This window comes from Bos indicus x Bos taurus, chromosome 7 (genome assembly GCF_003369695.1).
Source record: "Bos indicus x Bos taurus breed Angus x Brahman F1 hybrid chromosome 7, Bos_hybrid_MaternalHap_v2.0, whole genome shotgun sequence".
In the NCBI taxonomy this organism is placed as follows: Eukaryota; Metazoa; Chordata; class Mammalia; order Artiodactyla; family Bovidae; genus Bos; species Bos indicus x Bos taurus.
In genome coordinates, this window is record NC_040082.1 from 109,082,437 (window position 1) to 109,101,058 (window position 18,622).

Here is an 18,622-nt window from a genome sequence, read left to right on the forward strand (position 1 = left end):
TGTTCACAATCACAAGTATTGGTTTTTGGGTTTACAGATAACTTTTAGTGAGTAGGTGAATTAAAAAATTATGTAGTACATGAAAAATGATCAATAGTATCATCTTGTCAAAAGGTTAGCAGAACTCGGACACTGCCCAAGGCCAAGCCCTTGGAAAGGCACAGGGTTTCGTGACACTCACCTCCACCTGCCCTGCATCCGTGCATAGCCATGTTGCCTTCCTAAGGTGGATGCTGGCCTGGCCTGTGCTGTCTGAATAAAGGGCAGCACCAGATTCTCAGTAGGCTGAGTTCCTCCCTCTCTGGGTCAGGCCCTGCCCAGCACCCCTGGTGATTCAAGGCACCTACCGCACGCCACTGTCCAGTAGACCTGCGAGTCCTGGGTCTGGTGGAGGATACGGTAAGGGGCCACCCGGGCGCTGGAGTCCAGCACCACATCCAGGGTGCCCACAAGAAGACCTGGCAACAGGGCAGAGAGAGGGGAGGGTGAGGGAGGGCTGTGCTGGGAGCTGAGCCCGGCTGGAGGCAGCGCGAGGCGAGCACTGCCCCACAGCCCCAGCCCAGAGCGTGAAACATCATATGTCATTTGAGTCCATTAAATTACTTCTTTTTCCTCAAAAGCCTTCAGCCAGTTTCTGATCCCTATCAAAAAATCCCCTCCTACTTATTCCTGTTTATCCTCCTGACTCAGAAACACCTGCAGGCAGGGGCTGATTCACGGGGCTCAAAGCTCACGTAATCCAGTAGGCCGTCTTCAAGAAAAATGCAAAATCAGACTTGAAAACTAGCATTTGTCAGAATGAGGAAGTACAACGAAACAAAGCAACAAAGAGTTCCCTGGTGGTCCAGTGGGTAAGACTTTACGCTCCCAGTGCAGGGGTCCGGTTCCCGGCCTGGTCAGGAAACCAGACCAGGTTGCAACTAAGACTCCACATGTTGCCACTAAGATTCAGCACAACCAAACAAATAACTATTAAACAAAACAATACCGCAAATATCACAAAATCCAGAAAAACAATGTGATTTATTAACTGCCAGATACATTTCTTATGACATGTCTCTCTGACGTTTCTGGCTGTATACTCTGATGTCTTTTTTTTTTTCTGATGTCTTTTTCATAAGACAATGATATTTAACATCATTTTCCACATCAACAACAGGAAGATAATGTAGCCTCAAAAGTCATGATGGAAAATAACAGGCAAATTTTTAGTATTGTCCAAATTGTCCCATTTTTTTTTTTCCATCTCTGAAGCATTTTAGGACATTTCAAGTTTTCCTTCTCATCACAATGTCATCAACATTTGTCAACATCATTATTTCCCCAATAAATCAGAGGAAATGTTTACATTTTGCAACTATTTGATTTATTCCTCTTCATTAATTGAATGATTCAGCTAAATAAAAGCCTGTCCATTGTTCATATTTGAGGTTTGCTTATTTATTTTTTATTTTTGGCTGCGCTGGGTCTTCATTGCTCTGTGTGGGCTACTCTCTAGCTGCTTCTCAGTGTGACGATTTCTCCCATTGCAGAGCGTGGGCTCTAGAGTATGGACTCAGTTGCTCCATGGACTCTTCCTGGAGCGGGGGGGATAGAACATGTGTCCCCTGCATTTGCAGGCTGATTCTTTTTGTTGCTCATAAGGAATATTGGACCTATAGTTTTCCTTTTTGAAAAACGAATTTTCCTTCTTTTTGGCTGTGCTGGGCCTTTGCTGCTGGGGCTTTTCTCTAGCTGTGGTGAGTGGGGGCTGCTCTCCACTCGTGGTGCAACGACTTTTTGCCGCAGTGGCTTCTCCTGGTACAGAGCACAGGCTCTGGGGCGCGTGGGCTTCAGCAGTTATGACTCAGGCTCAGGAGCTGCGACCCGCAGGCCCCAGAGCACAGGCTCAACAGTTGCTCTGTAGCACGTGGGATCATCCCGGGTCAGGGATTAAACCTGTATCTCCTGCATTGGCAGGCAGATTCTCTACCACTGAGTCACCAGGGAAACCCCAGCAGGTGGATTCTTAACCTCTGAACTACCAAGGAAGTCCCTATTTTTTCCTTTTAATAAAATGCTGCTTTTGGTATGATCTGAAAATATTTTGTTACCATTTTCCTATTGATACCAGAATAATTACTATTGATTTTATTGCTTGACTTTAACACTTGTTTCATATTCCATTTTAATCTGCTTTTTCACCCTCCAGTCTAACAAAATAATCAGTTACAAAAGAAGGTAATTTTCACATACATCCAAGTCAGGAGTCTGTAATGTTTATTTTACTGAAATGTTCTAAAATGCCTCTGTAAATTGCAGTTAAAGGGGCATATTCAAGATTTTTCAGTGTTCGGAATAAACTTTTTTTAACTGTTCATGCTGAGGTTTCTCTTCTGGTCTCAGAAATTTTAATTCCTATATCGTTGGCATATCCATATTGCAAGACTTGAAAGCTTTTTAATGGCAGACCATGTCATCACAGTCATCAATGAAGAATCTAGGTTGGCATCTGTCTTTAAAAGACACATCGAATAAAACCACATTGTGAACTGTCCCTCCTGCAAGAAGAGTGTGTTCAGGAAACCATAATGTCCATCATGGCACAGAGAAGGCCACAGCAAAGGCCATGCCAGAACTGACTAATCATAGCTAAGGCAGAGAGTTCAAGGCATAGTTCCCAGGGGGAACTGGAGAGTCTGCTTTGGGGGACATGGAGAGATGAGTGTGGAAGAAAGAACCTTCTCCGCACAGGAAGGCAGAGCACAGAGGGACCCAGCCATGCACTGAGGTGACCTGTGGAAATGCAGAGCACAGAGCAAGCACTGAGACTGAAATATAGGTATGCTGATATACCTGAAGGTACTGGGCACCCAAGCATTTAATTTCTACATAGGCTTCGAGGTGGACCACCGGTCAGTCTCTGCAGAGGGGCTGCTGTCTAACCTCCACTGAACAGCCTAGTCCAGGACGCAGGTCCGGAACTGGATCCTGCGATTCCAGAGGCCTCTGGGAGGGGGCTCAAGGCACTGAAGACAACAGTCTTCCTGGTAACCCCACAAACTTCCACATCAGGAGGTGGCCCAGGAGAGGCTGAAGGAAGCGTTCTCCCATGGAAAGCCTCTGTCTGCGCCTGACAGGCCTATACTAGCTTCTAATATTTAACATTAGGACGTTTCACAGAAAATTCTCTTGATAATTAGAAGACCCGGCAACACTGGGTCCGAGGTCCTAAATGGCAACAATGGGCCGCCAGAGGAGCACGGGCACTGGTCTGGCCTAAGACTGATCCAGGTCTGCTTTGGCAGTGCCTGGACTTTGGACAACACCTGTAGAAGGAGTGCCCAGGAGACATCCCCGGGAACCCAAATGCCACACACCCCAGGAGATGCAGTCCTGTGTAGTGCCCAGATGGGCAAAGAGGCACCCTGCCTAGGTCATCAGAACACATATATCGGTGATCCAGCTAGCCTCGTTCTGCAGGTCCAATGCACCAAGAAGAGGGAAAGACGGATGAGGAGAAGCTGGAGAGATGGAAGCTGAGTCAGGCAGCAGCTGGGAGGAACTCTGATCTCACTAAAAAGGCAATTCTTCGGTGAGCGGGGAAAGAAGAAGGAAAGGAATGCTTGTGTCCCTCAGCCCCTCCTGGGAGGCCTGGGGGAAGCAGAGGCCCAGGAGATCCCGCGAACTCTCAGCCGTGAGATGCGTTCCGGGAAGCTGCACAAGCCTCCGCTGAGCCCCGGGAAGGTCCCAGCACCGAATCCCGCAGGGGCCGCCGCCAGCCTTCTTCTGGCCTCCCCGCTTGACCGCAGGCTCCCCGGCCGCCCCCCTGACGCGAGCGCAGATGTCTTCCTCGAGGCCCCAGCCCCGTCCCTACCTGGCGCCACCCCGGCCGGCCCCCATCGCCCGCCCGCGGCCAGCTTTCGGGCCTCCCGCCCCTCTCCCGTCCCGGCCCCACGCCTCCCTGCCCCGCCGCGCGACGACGTGCGCATCCGCAGCGACGCTCCGCGGCCCGGCCTGTCCGGCGCTGGCCGGCCGGCCGGCCCTCGCTTCCCGGCGCTCCTTCCTCGCCCGCCCCGCGGCGGCGCCCACAGGCCCGGCCACCGCGCGCCTCTCACCCGTGAGGCCGCCGCCCTTGCCGTGGCCGCGGCGCCGCTGCAGCACGAAGAAGGGGTTGGCGCGCTCCGTCACCCACAGCGCGTTGGCTACCAGCACCTCCTCCGGGCCCAGCCACATCGCGGCGCCGCGCTCACCCGGCCGACGCGGGCCGGGCGGAAGCGCCGCCGCCGTCGCCTCGCGGAGCCGAGCGGGCGGGGCGGGGCGCGCGGCCGGCGGCGCCCCCTGGCGGCCGCCGGGACAGCGGGGCCTCGGGACTCGCAGCGCGTTCCGCTCTCCCCGCCCACCGGCCCCGGCCTCCGCTCGCAGGCCGGATTAGCTCGGCCTTCTCCGCTTCCCTCTTGGCCTTCTAGCCACAGGCCTTCGCGCGGCCGGCTCATCGAGGAGCGGTTCAGTCCCGGGGCCAATGGCCTGTGGCCGGAATGGTTGAATTCACAGGTAGCAGGGCGCCTGGCGTTTTGTAAAAACCTATCCAGGGTTTGCAGGGAAAATGTAAAGGAATAGCCTTTGGAAATACATTTTTAGCTGACTGTTCAGAGCAAACCAGTGCCTGTTAACATTTGGAAAGGGTGGCTGGAAAAGTGTTAGTCTGTTGTGGTAACTCATTTTGACGCTTGGGCCTAAGACGAAGGGAATCTCAAGGAGTCCAGCACGGGTTGTTAGGAAGCTGGCGGGGTCCTCAGAAACCAGTGCAGTCCCCTCACTTGATGGATGGGGTCACTAGGCTGGGTGGGCCTGGGGTCGGGGGCAGCACCTGGCCTGGGGCCCTGGAGGCTTGTGCACGAGCTTGGGTAAGCAGCAGAGGGAGGCTGGGCATGTGGGATCCCTGCTCTCCCAGTGCTTGCCTGTAGGGGTGGACCGCTTCACAGTCCACAAGACCCTTTTGAGTGAAAGAGGGAAGTGTTAATGTCGCCTGGGGCAATAGGCATGAATCAAGATTTGCTGTTTGGTCCCTAAGTCACGTCTGACTCTTGCGACCCCACGGAGAGTAGCCTTCCAGGCTCCTCTGTCCATGGGATTTTCCAGGCAAGGATACTGGAAAGTGAAAGTCGCTCAGTCCTGTCCAACTCTTTGCTACCCCATGAACTATATATAGTCCCTGGAATTCTCCAGGCCAGAATACTGTAGTGGGTAGCCTTTCCCTTCTCCAGGGGAATCTGCCCAACCCAGGTCTACTTGCATTGTGGGCGGATTCTTTACCAGCTCAGCCACAAGGGAAGCCCAAGACTACTGGAGTGGGTAGCCTATCCCTTCTCCAGTGGATCTTCCTGACCCAGGAATCCAACTGGGGTCTTCTGACTTGCAGGCAGATTCTCCTGCCTTGAACGCAGGAGACCCACAGAATCTGCTTGCAAGACAGGAGATTGGATTTCTGGGTCGGGAAGATCCGCTGGAGAAGGGATAGGCTACCCACTCCAGTAGTCTTGGGGTTCCCTGTGGCTGAGCTGGTAAAGAATCCACCTGCAATGTGAGTAGACCCAGGTTCGATCCCTGGGTTGGAAAGATTCCCCTGGAGAAGGGAAAGAATACTGGAGTGGGTAGCAATTCCCTTCTCCAGGGGATGTTCCTGACCAGGGATCAAACCTGCCTTTCCTTCTTTGGCAGGGGGATCTTTATCGCTGAGCCACCAGGGCTAAACGGAATGCAGTATCTGTCTGCTGGACTAGGCCGCCAGAGTCCTGCAGGAAGCCAGAGGGAAGGGGGGCACTTTAGAATCATTCATAGGGGCTTAAGATGGTTTTGAATTGGGTTTCTATCACTGGCATTTAAGAATCTAATATTAATATGAATAGATATAGGTATGAATAGGTAGTTTTATGGTTAACAGCCAGAGTGATTAAGTCTTCTGAAATATTGCTTGAGAATCTGAACCAACTTCCAGAATGCAGAGGCCTGTTTTAAGACCTTGGAAGCTTAAACTGATCTGCATTGTACTTTCTGGAAATTTGAAGAATTTGGTAGTACAGTTGACCTTTGAACAACTAGGGTTTGACCTGCACTGGTCCACTTATATTCTCATTAAAAAAAAAATATTTAAACACTACCAGTACTGCATAATTGGTGGTTGCATGAATCCTCAGATGCAAAAGTGTAGATAGAGGAGAACCTTGGATTCAGAGAGCCATTAAGTTAGGCTCAGATTTTTCAACTTCTCAAAGGGTAGGTGCCCTTAACTTTTGTTGTTCCAGGGTCAACTGTACTTGTTAATCCCCTGAGGGGAGGTAAAGGGTTATTTTGTGCCTTCATTCCTCACACATTACTGGTGGGAAGGTGAAATGGTGCAGCTGCTTGAGTGTGCGCCAGTATCACCTGGAGGGCTCGTTAAAGCAGATTGCTGGGCCCCACCTCAGAGTATTTGTATTTCTAATAAGCTCCTAGGTGATACTGATGCTGCTAATCTGGAGACCACCTTTGGAGAACTATTCTTTGTGAGAAGGAAAAAAAACATTTATTGAGCACTTAGAATGTGCTAAGCCTACTTCATTTTCCTCCCTTAATCTCAAAGATGGAATTCACATTCCCATAAACCTCACTGCTGTAAAAGTCACAAGACAGTGATTAGTGTATTCCCAAAGTTCTGTGACCCTAAACACTCTGTGAAGGAGGGAATCCGACGCCAGGAGGAAGGCAAAGCCCTGATGGGAACAGGCAGAGAGCACAGCACGCTAGGCTGGGAGGTAGCAGCAGAATTCCGGATATTTTCATCATCTCAAAAAGAAACCTCTTAGCTCTTGGCAGTCATTCCTTATACCCCAACCCCTTCCACCCCCACCCCAAGAAATCAGTCTATCTGTATCCTTATAATTTTGCTTATTCTGGACTTTTCCTATTTTGGAGAGGGTGACTGACAACACAGCCTGTGACTGTCACAGCCTCATACCTTATGTTCTGTAAACAACGATGATGCTGACCTTGGTCTGGGCCTGCGCGCCTCCTCGGCCGTGGGCCGCTTTTGTCTGTCGTAGTTTATCAGTAGTCTTTGAAGAGTCCCAGCTGCCGCTGCCCGGAGAGAATAACACGCCTGCAGTCCCCGCGGCTCCTCCGAGTCTTCTTCCAGCTTCCCCTGTTGCGCCTGAGCTACCCTGGGTTCAGTGACCAGTGTGAGTGGGAAGACACATATGAAGGAAGTCATACGGTTCATACAGCCTCTTGTGTTTTGCCTCTTTCACTTACTGTAACGGAGTCAATGCTCATCTGTGTTTTAGCCTTCTTTTTTATGGCTGAATAATATTCCATTGCTTATATATACCACATTTTATTTAGCCATGTACCAGTTGATGGACATGTGGGTTATTTCCCCTTTTTGGCTGTTATGGATAACATGGTTATGAACATCTGTGTGCCAGTTTCTGGGTGAACATGTTTTCAGTTCCCTTGGACCATATGATAAAGCTATGTGTTTGAGGAACTGTAAACTGTTCTCCAAAGCAGTTGCACCATTTCACATTCCCACCAGTAATGTGTGAGGGTTGTAGTTTCTCCATATCTAGTCAACACTTGTTACTATGTTTTTTATTATAGCCACCAAGTAGATATAAAGTAGTATCTCATGTGGTTTGGACTTGCATTTCCCTAGTGGTTTTTGATATTAAGCATCTGTAGGGAGAAGGCAATGGCACCCCACTCCAGTACTGTTGCCCGGAAAATCCCATGGATGGAGGAGCCTGGTGGGCTTCAGTCCATGGGGTCACTAAGAGTCAGACACGACTGAGTGACTTCACTTTCACTTTCCACTTTCATGCATTGGAGAAGGAAATGGCAACCCACTCCAGTGTTCTTGCCTGGAGAATCCCAGGGACGGGGAGCCTGATGGGCTGCCGTCTGTGGGGTCGTACAGAGCCGGACACGACTGAAGCGACTTAGCAGCAGCAGCAGCAGGGAAAGAGCAAATTAGCCAAGATGGCTGTGGTCAGGTTCTCTCAGCCTGGCTCTCTCACTCTTGCCCCACATTTTGTAATAATGATTATTATGTAACAGCTGAGTCATTTATGGCACTGTGCAGGCGTGTCACAAGGTACTCGCTTGGCCATAGGCTACTTTTGTTCCGTAAGCACGTATAAGCTCCAGCTGGAAAGCCCTTGTGGTGGTGTGCGGTCACGTCATGCCATGTCTGCTGCGCCAGCCAGGAGAGAATAAACGCATCTGCAGTTCCTACAGCTCCCTGCACTTTCTTTCAGCCTCTTAGTTCGTGCCTTGCCTACCATGGGTTCAGCAACAGTGCACACAGTGAGATACGGTGAGAGAGCATCTTTTCATGTACTTGATGGTCATTTGTATATCTTCTTTAGAGAAATGTCTATTCAGAGTCTTTGCCCATTTTAATATAATTGTTGAGCTGTAACTGGATATATGATCTTAAGCCTACTTCTTTCATTATTTTAAATCCAATCCCCACTCATTTACCCTGCTGCCTGCCAAGTCGCTTCAGTCGTGTCTGACTCTGTGCGACCCCATGGTCTGCAGCCTACCAGGCTTCTCCGTCCATGGGATTCTCCAGGCAAGAACACTGGAGTGGGTTGCCATTTCCTTCTCCAATGCATGAAAGTGGAAAGTGAAAGTGAAGTCACTCAGTCGTGTCTGACTCTTAGTGACCCCATGGACTGCAGCCCACCAGGCTCCTCCATCTGTGGGATTTTCCGGGCAACAGTACTGGAGTGGGGTGCCATTGCCTTCTCCCCTCATTTACCCTAGAAGATAGGTATTTTGAGGTCAATATTAAAGAGATAAAACTGAAATCCAGACAGGTGGTTTGCCAATTTCATACTAATAAGTGCAGAAGTAGTATTAACGTCCACACCTTCCTGGTTCCAACTCTTTTCTACATGTATTGGACATTTGCTGTTTTTGCCCCAACATCCATTTCTTCCTTCCATCATGATTTTGCTGTAGCAACCATGTCTTTCAACTCTCAGCTCCTGTCTTTCAGGTGAAGCTGAATGCGCTCGTGGCTGCCAAAGAAGAGCCAATTCTGGCCTTGGCTAATGGCACATTTTACCTCTGTAACCACAGTGGCTCGTTCGGTGATGGCCATGTGCTTCCAACCAAGCCAATCAGGGTCAAGGAGATACCACTCTGGTCTCCTGGGGAGGCAGACCAGCTCTTGTGCGAACGAGGCTATAACTAGCAGATGTGTCTTGGTTTCAGTATTTGAGGGCCAAAACATTCCGTAAGTGATATACGCACACTCATGGCATTTTAGCTTTTGGGAGACACTACACTTTTTTTTGACTTAGCATTTGGGCAACACCACACTATTTTTTTACTTATGCCAGTTTGGGTTGGGGTTTCAGTCGTTTGCAACCAAGAGAGTCCTCACTGATACAGGTTTCCACCAACAGCACTCCATGTGGCCAATGCATCTTTTTCAATAAGTTTTTATTGAAATGGTTATATTAGCAAATCCTGCACATATAGGTATACACTATTGGCATATAGGTATATACCATACAATTTCACTACTTAATTATACTTACATCAACTGTACAGACCTAGAAGTTGTGCTGCCCAGAACATTTTAAAGGTTGCCAAGAAATCAGCTCACATTGTATTTGTAGGTATCTGTGTTCTAGTCAAAGTGACCCTTCCTTATAGTGAGTCCCCAGATTAAGCTAGTGATCAATTTTACTTCTTGGATATTTGATATGTGTTTTTTCTGGTACAAGAGATCCAATGGCGAATTAAACTCAGGTATACAGTCTCCCTTTCATCCCTCAAGGTGGGAAAATAAGTCGTTGGCTACATGTAGGTATATCCCAAGCCTCCCCCACCCCAAACTTCCTGTGCTATAGTTAGAAAAATAGTTTTGTATGCCACCCTCTGAGATGCTGTGCATAGTTTGCAGAAACTCAGAGGAAGAGGCACTGAGCTCTTTGAATGGCCGAAATATGAAAGCGCTAACTTTAACGTGAGTATAAAAGCTACTGAAGGTAAAAAAACAATTGTGACCTATGTGGCCTAGGACTTGGACCAACATCTCCTCTTGTTTAGGAACAGGATTGTTCTATTAGGTGATGGGGTTCCCCATATTCCAAATAGCATTTCCTAGCTTGGAGTCTTTTCCTGTTTTTATAATCACCGGGTCCAGTTTCCTTAGCTAGAGTCATTGCCACTCAGAAGTGGACCCTGCTTTCCATTCTCAGCCCAAGACACCAGCTTCTGGCCCTAAGATTGGGCCAAGTGTGCCGCTCTTCCAACTGGGTCAGCAAGACAGGCCTGGGCTGCCAGGGAATGAATGGACATGATACCCTCTCACTTCTCTCTAGGATGGCATGTGTCAGCTCAGGCTGGGTACCTAGCAGAGGAGGTGGGACTCTGGCGCTGGTCACACCCACTGGCCTGGTCCTGTGGCATGCTGGTAGGCAGTAGGCAATGAGTCTTTCTGCTTAGGAACAGCTTGCTCAGCTGGGAAAGAAATGGCCTGAGACGTGATGACCTACCTACTCCACCTCTTCTGTTTCCACAAACATTTGGCTCAGTACTGCCCAGTCACTAGAAAACTCCTTAAATATCACATAGTGTGGATGTGTGTATGTGTGTGCATGCTCACTCATGTCCAACTCTGTGCTACCTCATGGGCTGTAGCCTGCCAGGCTCCTCTGTTCATTGAATTCTCCAGGCAAGAATACTAGAATGGGTTGCCATTTTCTTCTCCAAGTGTAAATATACCTGGACATAATTATGGATGAAGGATAATTCCTACAGCAAATTAGAATTCACTTTGTGTTGGGTTAAATTTGTAAAAATAGCTCAGAACAATCATCTGTAACTCTCCACAGAGGCTGATAGCTCTAAGTTGCTAAGAGCTGGAGAGAGTGATTGTCACCTGAGGGGTAAGGAGCTGATGAAAGCTAGTCAGACTTCCCAGATGACCAGAACGCCTCTTGCCTGCACACAGTCCTGCCCAAGTGGACTATAACGGACTGGTGAGAAGTGAGCCATTTCGGGCCAGCATTAAATGAGTGGGTGACCCTAGAAGATGTGTCCCAGTGGGTCAAGACCCCACTGCAGCTGCCAGAAGGGTGCTAATGACGTCCTCCAACTCTTGGCCCTTCCACAGAAGAAGAAGGGGTGCGGTTTGTAAAGGTGCTTACAGCTGAGCTGGACGCCACCGTCAGCCTGAGTAGGCACGCTCTGGCTGCTGCCTCTGAGCCACCGGCAGTGCTTTCCCAGGCCTGCTGTTTCTGAGAAAGTTACTCCTTTCAGGCTGCTGAGCTGGATCTGTGTCACCTCAGACCTCTGTTTTTTTGTGGACATGCGTGTGGGCGATCCAGTGGGAGGAACTAGGAGACCTGGGACAGAGGCCTGAGTGATTCCAGCAGCACGGAATCCTTCTGAAACATTGATACTCAAGTCTGCATAAAGTTCAGAGTTTCTTTGTTTTCTGTTTGTCACAAAGTGTCTTTCTCTCCAGCAAGTCAAAGTGAAGAAAAAAATGGCTTGAGCTATTGTGAACTGCAAGAGGCAAAACCCCAGTTAAGTCCCAAGTTATGAACCGGGAGCCTCCCAGGGCCTTGTGGGACCATGAGAGTCAAGTCTTGGGCAAATATATTGTTCTTTTAGCAATCGAGACCAACAGCATCGCCTCTCCTCTGTGACCACTGAAGGCTAGTGGGGTGCAGCTCTGGAGAATTCAGGTGACTGCTTTTACCCCATGTCCACTGGAGACCCACTGGACTCTTCTCCAAGGTTCAGCCTTTGGGGATCTTTCAGGGCACCCCTAAGAAAGAGGGCAAACTTCCTGACTTGACTCCCAGAGGAGTGATAGGGGCTGGCCAGCTGGGGACACGGCCTCTTGTGGGAGAAACCCTTCTCCTCTGGTTGTGGGAACTGGCATGCTTTGTTTTTCCTGCTGCTATGTAGGACAGTAAAAAAAAAAAAAAAAAGCACAATTTCATGAAGGAAACACAGGCACCTTACCTCTGTAGCCTTTTTCCCTGAATTTTCTCTGTAACAAAACTTAAAATCTTTAAGGCGTGCTCCAGTCCTGCTGAAAGAATCTTAACCACATCCATGGATGTTCCATGAACATGACATTCATTTCATCCTTTTCCAAATGGACTTTGGAGTGATTTATCAACAAGGCCAAAAGAAAAGGCAAAAGTCGACGCATCTCACTTTTAACAACTGCCTTTAACAGGGAAGACACTTATTTTAAGCTGTGGATGTCATAACAGTTGCCCCATATATGGAGTTGGGAGTGAATTCTGAGTTTAATAACCCCAAACCCCATCTCTGGGCATTAGTGAGGCTTCTCCTGGCACAGCAGTGAAGTGACTACCACTTTTCTCTTCTTACCACTTTTCTTGAATAGGGAAGTTCTGCTCAGTGGCTTTTTCTAAGTCAGTTGCTGTCTGTAGCCCCTTCTGTCCTCAAATGTCATTGTCCTGGTTCTCAAATCAGTGGGCAATTTTTGCCCTATTCTGGCTTCCATCATCATCTGAGCTTAGCTTAGGACCCCCAGGCCTGTCTGTACCCACTTTAGGAGACTCTAACCCCAGTGAGTGTGTGTGGGAAGGAGGGGAGGGAGAGATTTGGGGCACGCGAGGACTGGCTGACATGGTGCCTACTTTGGTAGCTCTAGGTAATGTGTCCATTTAACACAGCTTCCCAGTACTCTGATGCCCAGTGGAGCCACACCCTGACCACCCTTGCCTCCCCACACCTCTGCCTGAGGTCCAGGGCTGTATCTCTATGCCTCCCCTAGAGGTCCTGCCAGCCCTCAGATCTAAACTGTCCCCATGTCTCTCTCCCCCTGTGTCCCACCAACCCCCTGGGTCACTGAGACCAGCACTAGGCTTCCGATTCAATCTGAGGACTCCCTCCTCCCCCACTCTCAGCCAGATGCCAGCACCCAGGCACCGCAGGCCTACCCGGCTCACCCCGCCCCCCTCCCAGGTCCTCCTCTTTGCAAAGCTGAGATGTGGGCCCTCCCCACAGCAAAGCTCTCCCTTCCCAGGAGGTGAACTCAAGGCCTTGCTGGTCTCAGCCCCTTGGCCTGCATGGCATCCTCAGCGACCACAGGTCCTGCTGGTGGGGGTCCTGAGCTGCACCACACCCTTCCATCTACGCCCTGAAACCTCTTCATCATTCACCACCATTGCATTTGGGCTCACATCTCGGCTGGCTGATAATGTGCCAGTTTTAGTAACAGCCTAATGATCACTGGATTCACTGTAACTCCCTATGTATGTGTTTGGCATCTAGTGAGAACTTCCTACCTTTTCCCTCAATGCTGCTTCCTGGAAATGGTGCTTTTGTTTCATGAAGTTTATGAGCACCAACCATTGTCACAGGTGACCAGATATTAACACCATCTCCTTGTTTTCCTGCAGAATCACCGCTTAGATGATAAAGGCGAACACGAAGCAAGATAACATTTTGATTTTTTCTCCATTAAAACCAGTTTCATATAACACATAAGTCAAGAAAAGAACTGGATGTGAGGGGTATTAAAATATGAGAAGAGCTTATAAAGCCCACAGTAAATATAAAGTTAGTCAAATTTAGTTATTCTCTTTTGCTTAAACTTTGTGCAGCCCCACCTTTCAGAAGTTGGGCTGTCAGCTTCAGATTGGTGCAGCAGTCTACATCAGGGTGTTCAGGGAAGTGTGTCGTGACACTCCTCTAGGCCAGGCCTTTCTTCAAAAGTGGGACTCACCAGACTTTGTCAAGACAAGCTCCCGGTGGTAAAGCCTGTCTCCCCCTGAGAGGGCAGAGGCGGGCAGCCCTGGATAGACACGCTGCCCACGCACACGGCCAAGCCTAGCCCTTGTACTGTGGACAGCGTGGCTGTTACTGGACCAAGCGCCTCTGCTCTCTCCCTCTCTTTCCTGAAAAGAAAGCAGGGCTTTGGGCAGTTCTTCCCTTAGGAAGTTAAAAACCACCAAATTGTCAAGTTTGCATTTTACCTGTCACAACCCAGTTCCTCACAGATCAGCTAACGGATGTGGCTGCTCCAGGCCCAGCTCCACACTTGTCCTGTGATGCCTGCTGGCTTTTCACCCGGCTCGGCCTGGAGACAGGGTGGAGGCCATGCCCGTCTTTACAGAGGGAGCACTGGGAGCCAGGCTCAGCTCAGAGCAGTCTCCTGAAGGGTCAGAGGGTTTGTGGTGTAAGAAGCTCAGAAGCTCACTCCTCTATCCCTCCCACTCTTCGAATAGTACTCTCTGCCCCCTTCCCCTCAAACTCACAAAAAACAATCAGAGATTATCATATCATTCCTGGCTAATAACCACTGCAGCTGTAAGACTCGCAAAAACTGAGATATAGGGCAGAAACACGTCTCTAAACCCCAACTTTCCAAGACACTCTGCTCCCCGAACCTCAAGCTTCTCAGGGCAGGACTGCCTATAGTGAGAAGTGCATTCTCTGCAAGCAGCCTGGGGTCCCGTCCTCTGCCAGGATCCCTGGGGGTGGCGTGGAGGCTGGACAGAGGATTTCCCCTTGGCACAGCTACAGCAAAGAGACAACGTGTTGTTTGGGACAAAAAATGCTACCGTCCCTATTCCTGGAAGATATGACCTTCCCGGAGAAGTTACTGTCTCTCCGGACAAAGGCAGGACATTCTGTAGCTGAGTGGGAAAGTGGCCCCAAGTTTTAGGAAAGAATTGGGATCTGAAGCACTATTCTGAGAGAATTTCCTCGTAAGGAATGCCTCTTTGGTTATTTGACAGTGGATGTGTGCCCTAGATTTACCAGAAATTCAAATATTATATGAATAGGCAGACTTTTAGGGTCTAAATTTTTAGTTTCTTCTCAAGTAATTTCATTTCTTTTCAGTAAAGGAATGTCTGGAGTGAAATTTAACATATATGCTTTCATAATGCACAAATCAGAAGACGCTCCACTGGGATCTAAGTTCTGGTTCAGGAAAACAAGGTCATGGTAGTGACAACATGGTCAGAACTGAGCCACCTTCGCTGGAAGATGGCCAAACGAAACACTAACGCAGGTGCATGTCTGGAACCTCTGATAGACCAAGTTCTGCTCTCCTTGAGACACATTCTCTCACGTAAAGCCAGGGGGCAGACCCGTCTTTCTAAACAGTATTCTCTTGGAACTGTTTATCAAAAATATTTTTATAGTACAAAGACTAGAGTACAAAGGAAAACCAAATAAAAGCCCTTGCTTAAAGCTCAAAAGAAAAAGCTGTTAACTCTGCACTGCTCCCGCCTCAAATGATAGCATGCTGCTGGTCACTCGGAGGTGACACTGCACCCTGATTCTCTGAGGCGTTGCGTTCCAGGCACCACTGTGTCTGAGGCATCTGAGCAACACATCACAGCAGGAGAAGCCAGCTTCACAGGAGAAATGGCAAGTGTTCCCCTCAAACTCTGTCCTACAGAGTCAATACGAATAACAGGGCAAGTCTGCGTGGCTTGCTCTCGGATCACATTCCAGGCACATGGAACTGAAGTGCCCAGTCTCACACGAGGAGCTGCGGGTTTACAGGTGCATCTCTACACAGCTCATATCCGCAGGAGAACAGGCGGAACTATGGCGTGTTCTTGAGCAGAAAGGACGCGCGGTCGGTTTCATCCGTTAGCTCACTGTGGTTCTGTGCTGGGCGCTCTCTGGAGATACATGTTTCTTGAGAGGTTAGCTTGAACGTGGGAAGAACACATGTCTCTGATGTCTGCAATGCCGTGAGCTCCTGGGCCCACTTCGTGCTTCAGCTGAGGCTGACGGGGGGGCACTGGGCTGGGTGGGTAGACTTAAGAGGGGTGCTTATGTGGTATCTCACAGCAAGGAGGTGGTTGGTTTTTCTCAAGAAAGCACTCTGAGCTTTTTGATTCTGACAACCACGGGCCGTCACCCAGGGGTCACCATGCCCAGCTGGCCTCCTGAGCAACCCCTCCGCATACCCCTCAGCAGTTGCCAAGAAGACAGGTCCACCAGCCTCGGGGACAAGACCTTCCATGTCTCAGTGGTCACAGGAGCACTGCTCACTTTATGCCATGCTCTTCTAGGGGGGCCAGCAACAACATGAACAGCTGCCCACCCCGCACAGCCTGCGGCTCCGCTGCAGCGCTCGGGGTCAGCCTCAGAGGAGGAACAAAAGACGAGGCTTTCTATTAGGAACCCTTAGAAGGAGGCCCTTTAACAGGAAGTAAAGTCAGAGACAGGAAGATACAGAGCAGTCCACGAAGCGGCAACGTGTGCCCTGCACGCGTGGGAAGCAGTGCTGACAGGCTTTAGTATGCTTTATGAGTGGGGAGCACAAAAGTTATCTAAGGACCCCAGCGTCACCCCAACACAGAATAGCATGTGATTATTCAGAGCCCATTGGCAAAGCAATCCTAACCCCTGGGCCCCGCCTCTTCTCTGGAAACAGCCAGGCTTCTCGGGGCCCATGTTCAGTGGCCAGCTTTGGGGAGGTTTTCCGTGCCATGAGGCCACCTGGGCAATAAAGCTGCCCTCAAAGCCTCACCTTGGGGGACTTTGTAACCCTGAGCCCCAACCTGTGCCTGGAAAGCACTGCCATTCTCCCAAAATGGACACTGACAGAAGAATACAAAACAAGAAAGGCGATCACAAATCAAAGGGAAGTGACGGTCCACTTAAAAAAATCAGGTTTTGTTCTCATCATACATGTCCAAAGATGGTTCGATTGTGGAGAATTCACTTTCGTACACCAGGCTTCGAGGGGACAGAGAGTTCCGATGGAAGAAGTGACCACCTGGAAAAGGAGCAAGAAAAATGGACTTAATAGGTCGTCAGGTCTACACTCCCCACCTGGCTTGAAGGAAAAGAACGTGGATTATCTTCAAAGCATCACATTTTCTCAAACATGTCCATTTTGGGCTCTTATGAAAAGAATACAGACATCCCTCAGTGTAAGCACACTTTAAATATATTAATGTCAGTGCTTGGATCCCCAAGAGATTAACCACTGGCGCTCTCCCAGCAAAAGCTGCCTGGTGCTCTTAAAAAGATTCCACTTATACATTTGAAGGCTTCTGTTCTGAGCTAAGCAGGCCGGTGGAGGTAGGAGAGGGCACAGGGTCATCAGTTGGGCAGACTGACAGGTCAGAATGCATGAAAAAGTTTCTGTCTATATCAAAGTTCCTTTACATGATTAGCTCTACACATGTTAAGACCAGTAATTTCCAGTCCTTTCTCAGACAGCCACTGTGAGCTGATCCATATCTCTACATAATATGTATACATATGGCTGATTCATAATATTGTACAGCAGAAACTAACACAGCATTGTAAAGCAATTATATTCCAATTTTTTTTAAAAGGTGGAAAAAAAAAAAAAAAAGAAAATCCATCAGTCAATCGGTGTGGTCTTTTTCTGGGCAGTTGAATTGTTTGTTTGGCCGTGGCAGGTCTCGGTGGTGGCTCGTGGGGGTTGTTGTGGCGTGCAAGTGCTCTCACTGTGCCACGCCTCTCACTGTGCCATGCAGGCGTCCTCCACTTGCTGCACGTGACCCTACAGCTCCTGAGCTCAGCCGTTGGGGCGCGTGGGCTCTCTAGCTGTGGCATGCAGACTTAGTTGCCCTGCAGCATGTGGGGTCTTAGTTCCCCGAGGAGGGATTGAACCCATGTCCCCTGCATTGGAAGGTGGATTCTTAACCACTGGGCCACCAGGGAAGTCCTCATTTGTCCATCTTCACACTTACACAACACTGTCCTGATTACTACAGCTCTTTGAGTCTTGAAATAAGGTATTATAATTGCTGTAACTTTGTTCTTATTTTTTAAATGATATGATGGACAGGGAGGAGAGGAAAGATATTATATATAGTTTTAAATTAAAGCATTTCATGATCACTTCTTCTTGTTTAACTTTCCTTATTAAAAACTTCTGTATTTAAAAACCTGGGATGAATTAAAAGATGCGTGCCATCTGTATAAGCAGACCTCTTAAGATGAGTCCCAAGTAAGAGATGGGATATTTGATCTCTGATTGTTGAGTCTCAGCGCTCAGAAGAATCTGCACAGTCCAACTGGGCTTAAAGCTTAAAGATTTAAAAAACAAAACAAAAGAAACTGAGAAAAGAGAGAGTTTTCTGCTCTGCAGGAAGAACTAAAGCCTCCAGAAGTGGAAATGACCTAAGTTTTTTGTGTTAGTGTATTGATCAGCTGACACCAAATCTTTGGTAATAAACCATGGGTCAGAATTTACTTAGTAATCTACCCAGCTATTAACCAGTTTGCTTGAGAAAAATAAAATATCAAGAGAGGAACACACAAGCAGCTGAATTTTAGAGAAAAGCATGATGCTGGCTTTGCCAAGAAAGCATGGTAAATTTTTCAACCCCTGGAAACACCTTGTTTACTGATTAATTGATTCTTATTATCGGCGACATGATGTCACTAGGTAAGCTGTTAATGGAGGTACAACCTGTATACAGATGTGCACAGTGTATAAGTTTACAGCTGGGTGAGTTTTTACAGAGGAGATACCTGTGAAATCACTGGGTCAAGAACCAGAACCCTCCCAGCACTCTACAAGCACCTCTACTGATCCCAGTCACCAGACCTTCTCTTTTCCTCCAAAGGAAACCACAATTCAGAC

The 18,622-nt window shown here is 48.8% G+C and overlaps 2 protein-coding genes across 5 annotated transcripts in view; both read right to left on the minus strand.

The window, feature by feature from the left end:
- TBC1D9B (TBC1 domain family member 9B) overlaps nt 1–4,293 on the minus strand; it is a 41,295-nt gene extending 37,002 nt beyond the window's left edge. The window contains exons 1-2 of one of the 4 annotated variants that reach the window (XM_027548449.1): nt 4,098–4,293; nt 348–458 (exon numbers count right to left, since the gene is read on the minus strand). In XM_027548449.1, the coding sequence (XP_027404250.1) occupies nt 348–458; nt 4,098–4,215 (229 nt within the window). In that variant the 5' untranslated portion in view covers nt 4,216–4,293. The remainder of the gene's footprint in view (nt 1–347; nt 459–4,097) is intronic. The other 3 variants (XM_027548451.1, XM_027548452.1, XM_027548453.1) reach the window with 3 other exon arrangements.
- A 5,161-nt stretch (nt 4,294–9,454) lies between these two features.
- The window catches only part of RNF130 (ring finger protein 130), a 185,122-nt gene continuing 175,954 nt past the window's right edge, over nt 9,455–18,622 (minus strand). The window contains exon 8 of the mRNA XM_027548471.1: nt 9,455–16,774. Within this exon, the coding sequence (XP_027404272.1) occupies nt 16,665–16,774 (110 nt within the window). The 3' untranslated portion in view covers nt 9,455–16,664. The remainder of the gene's footprint in view (nt 16,775–18,622) is intronic.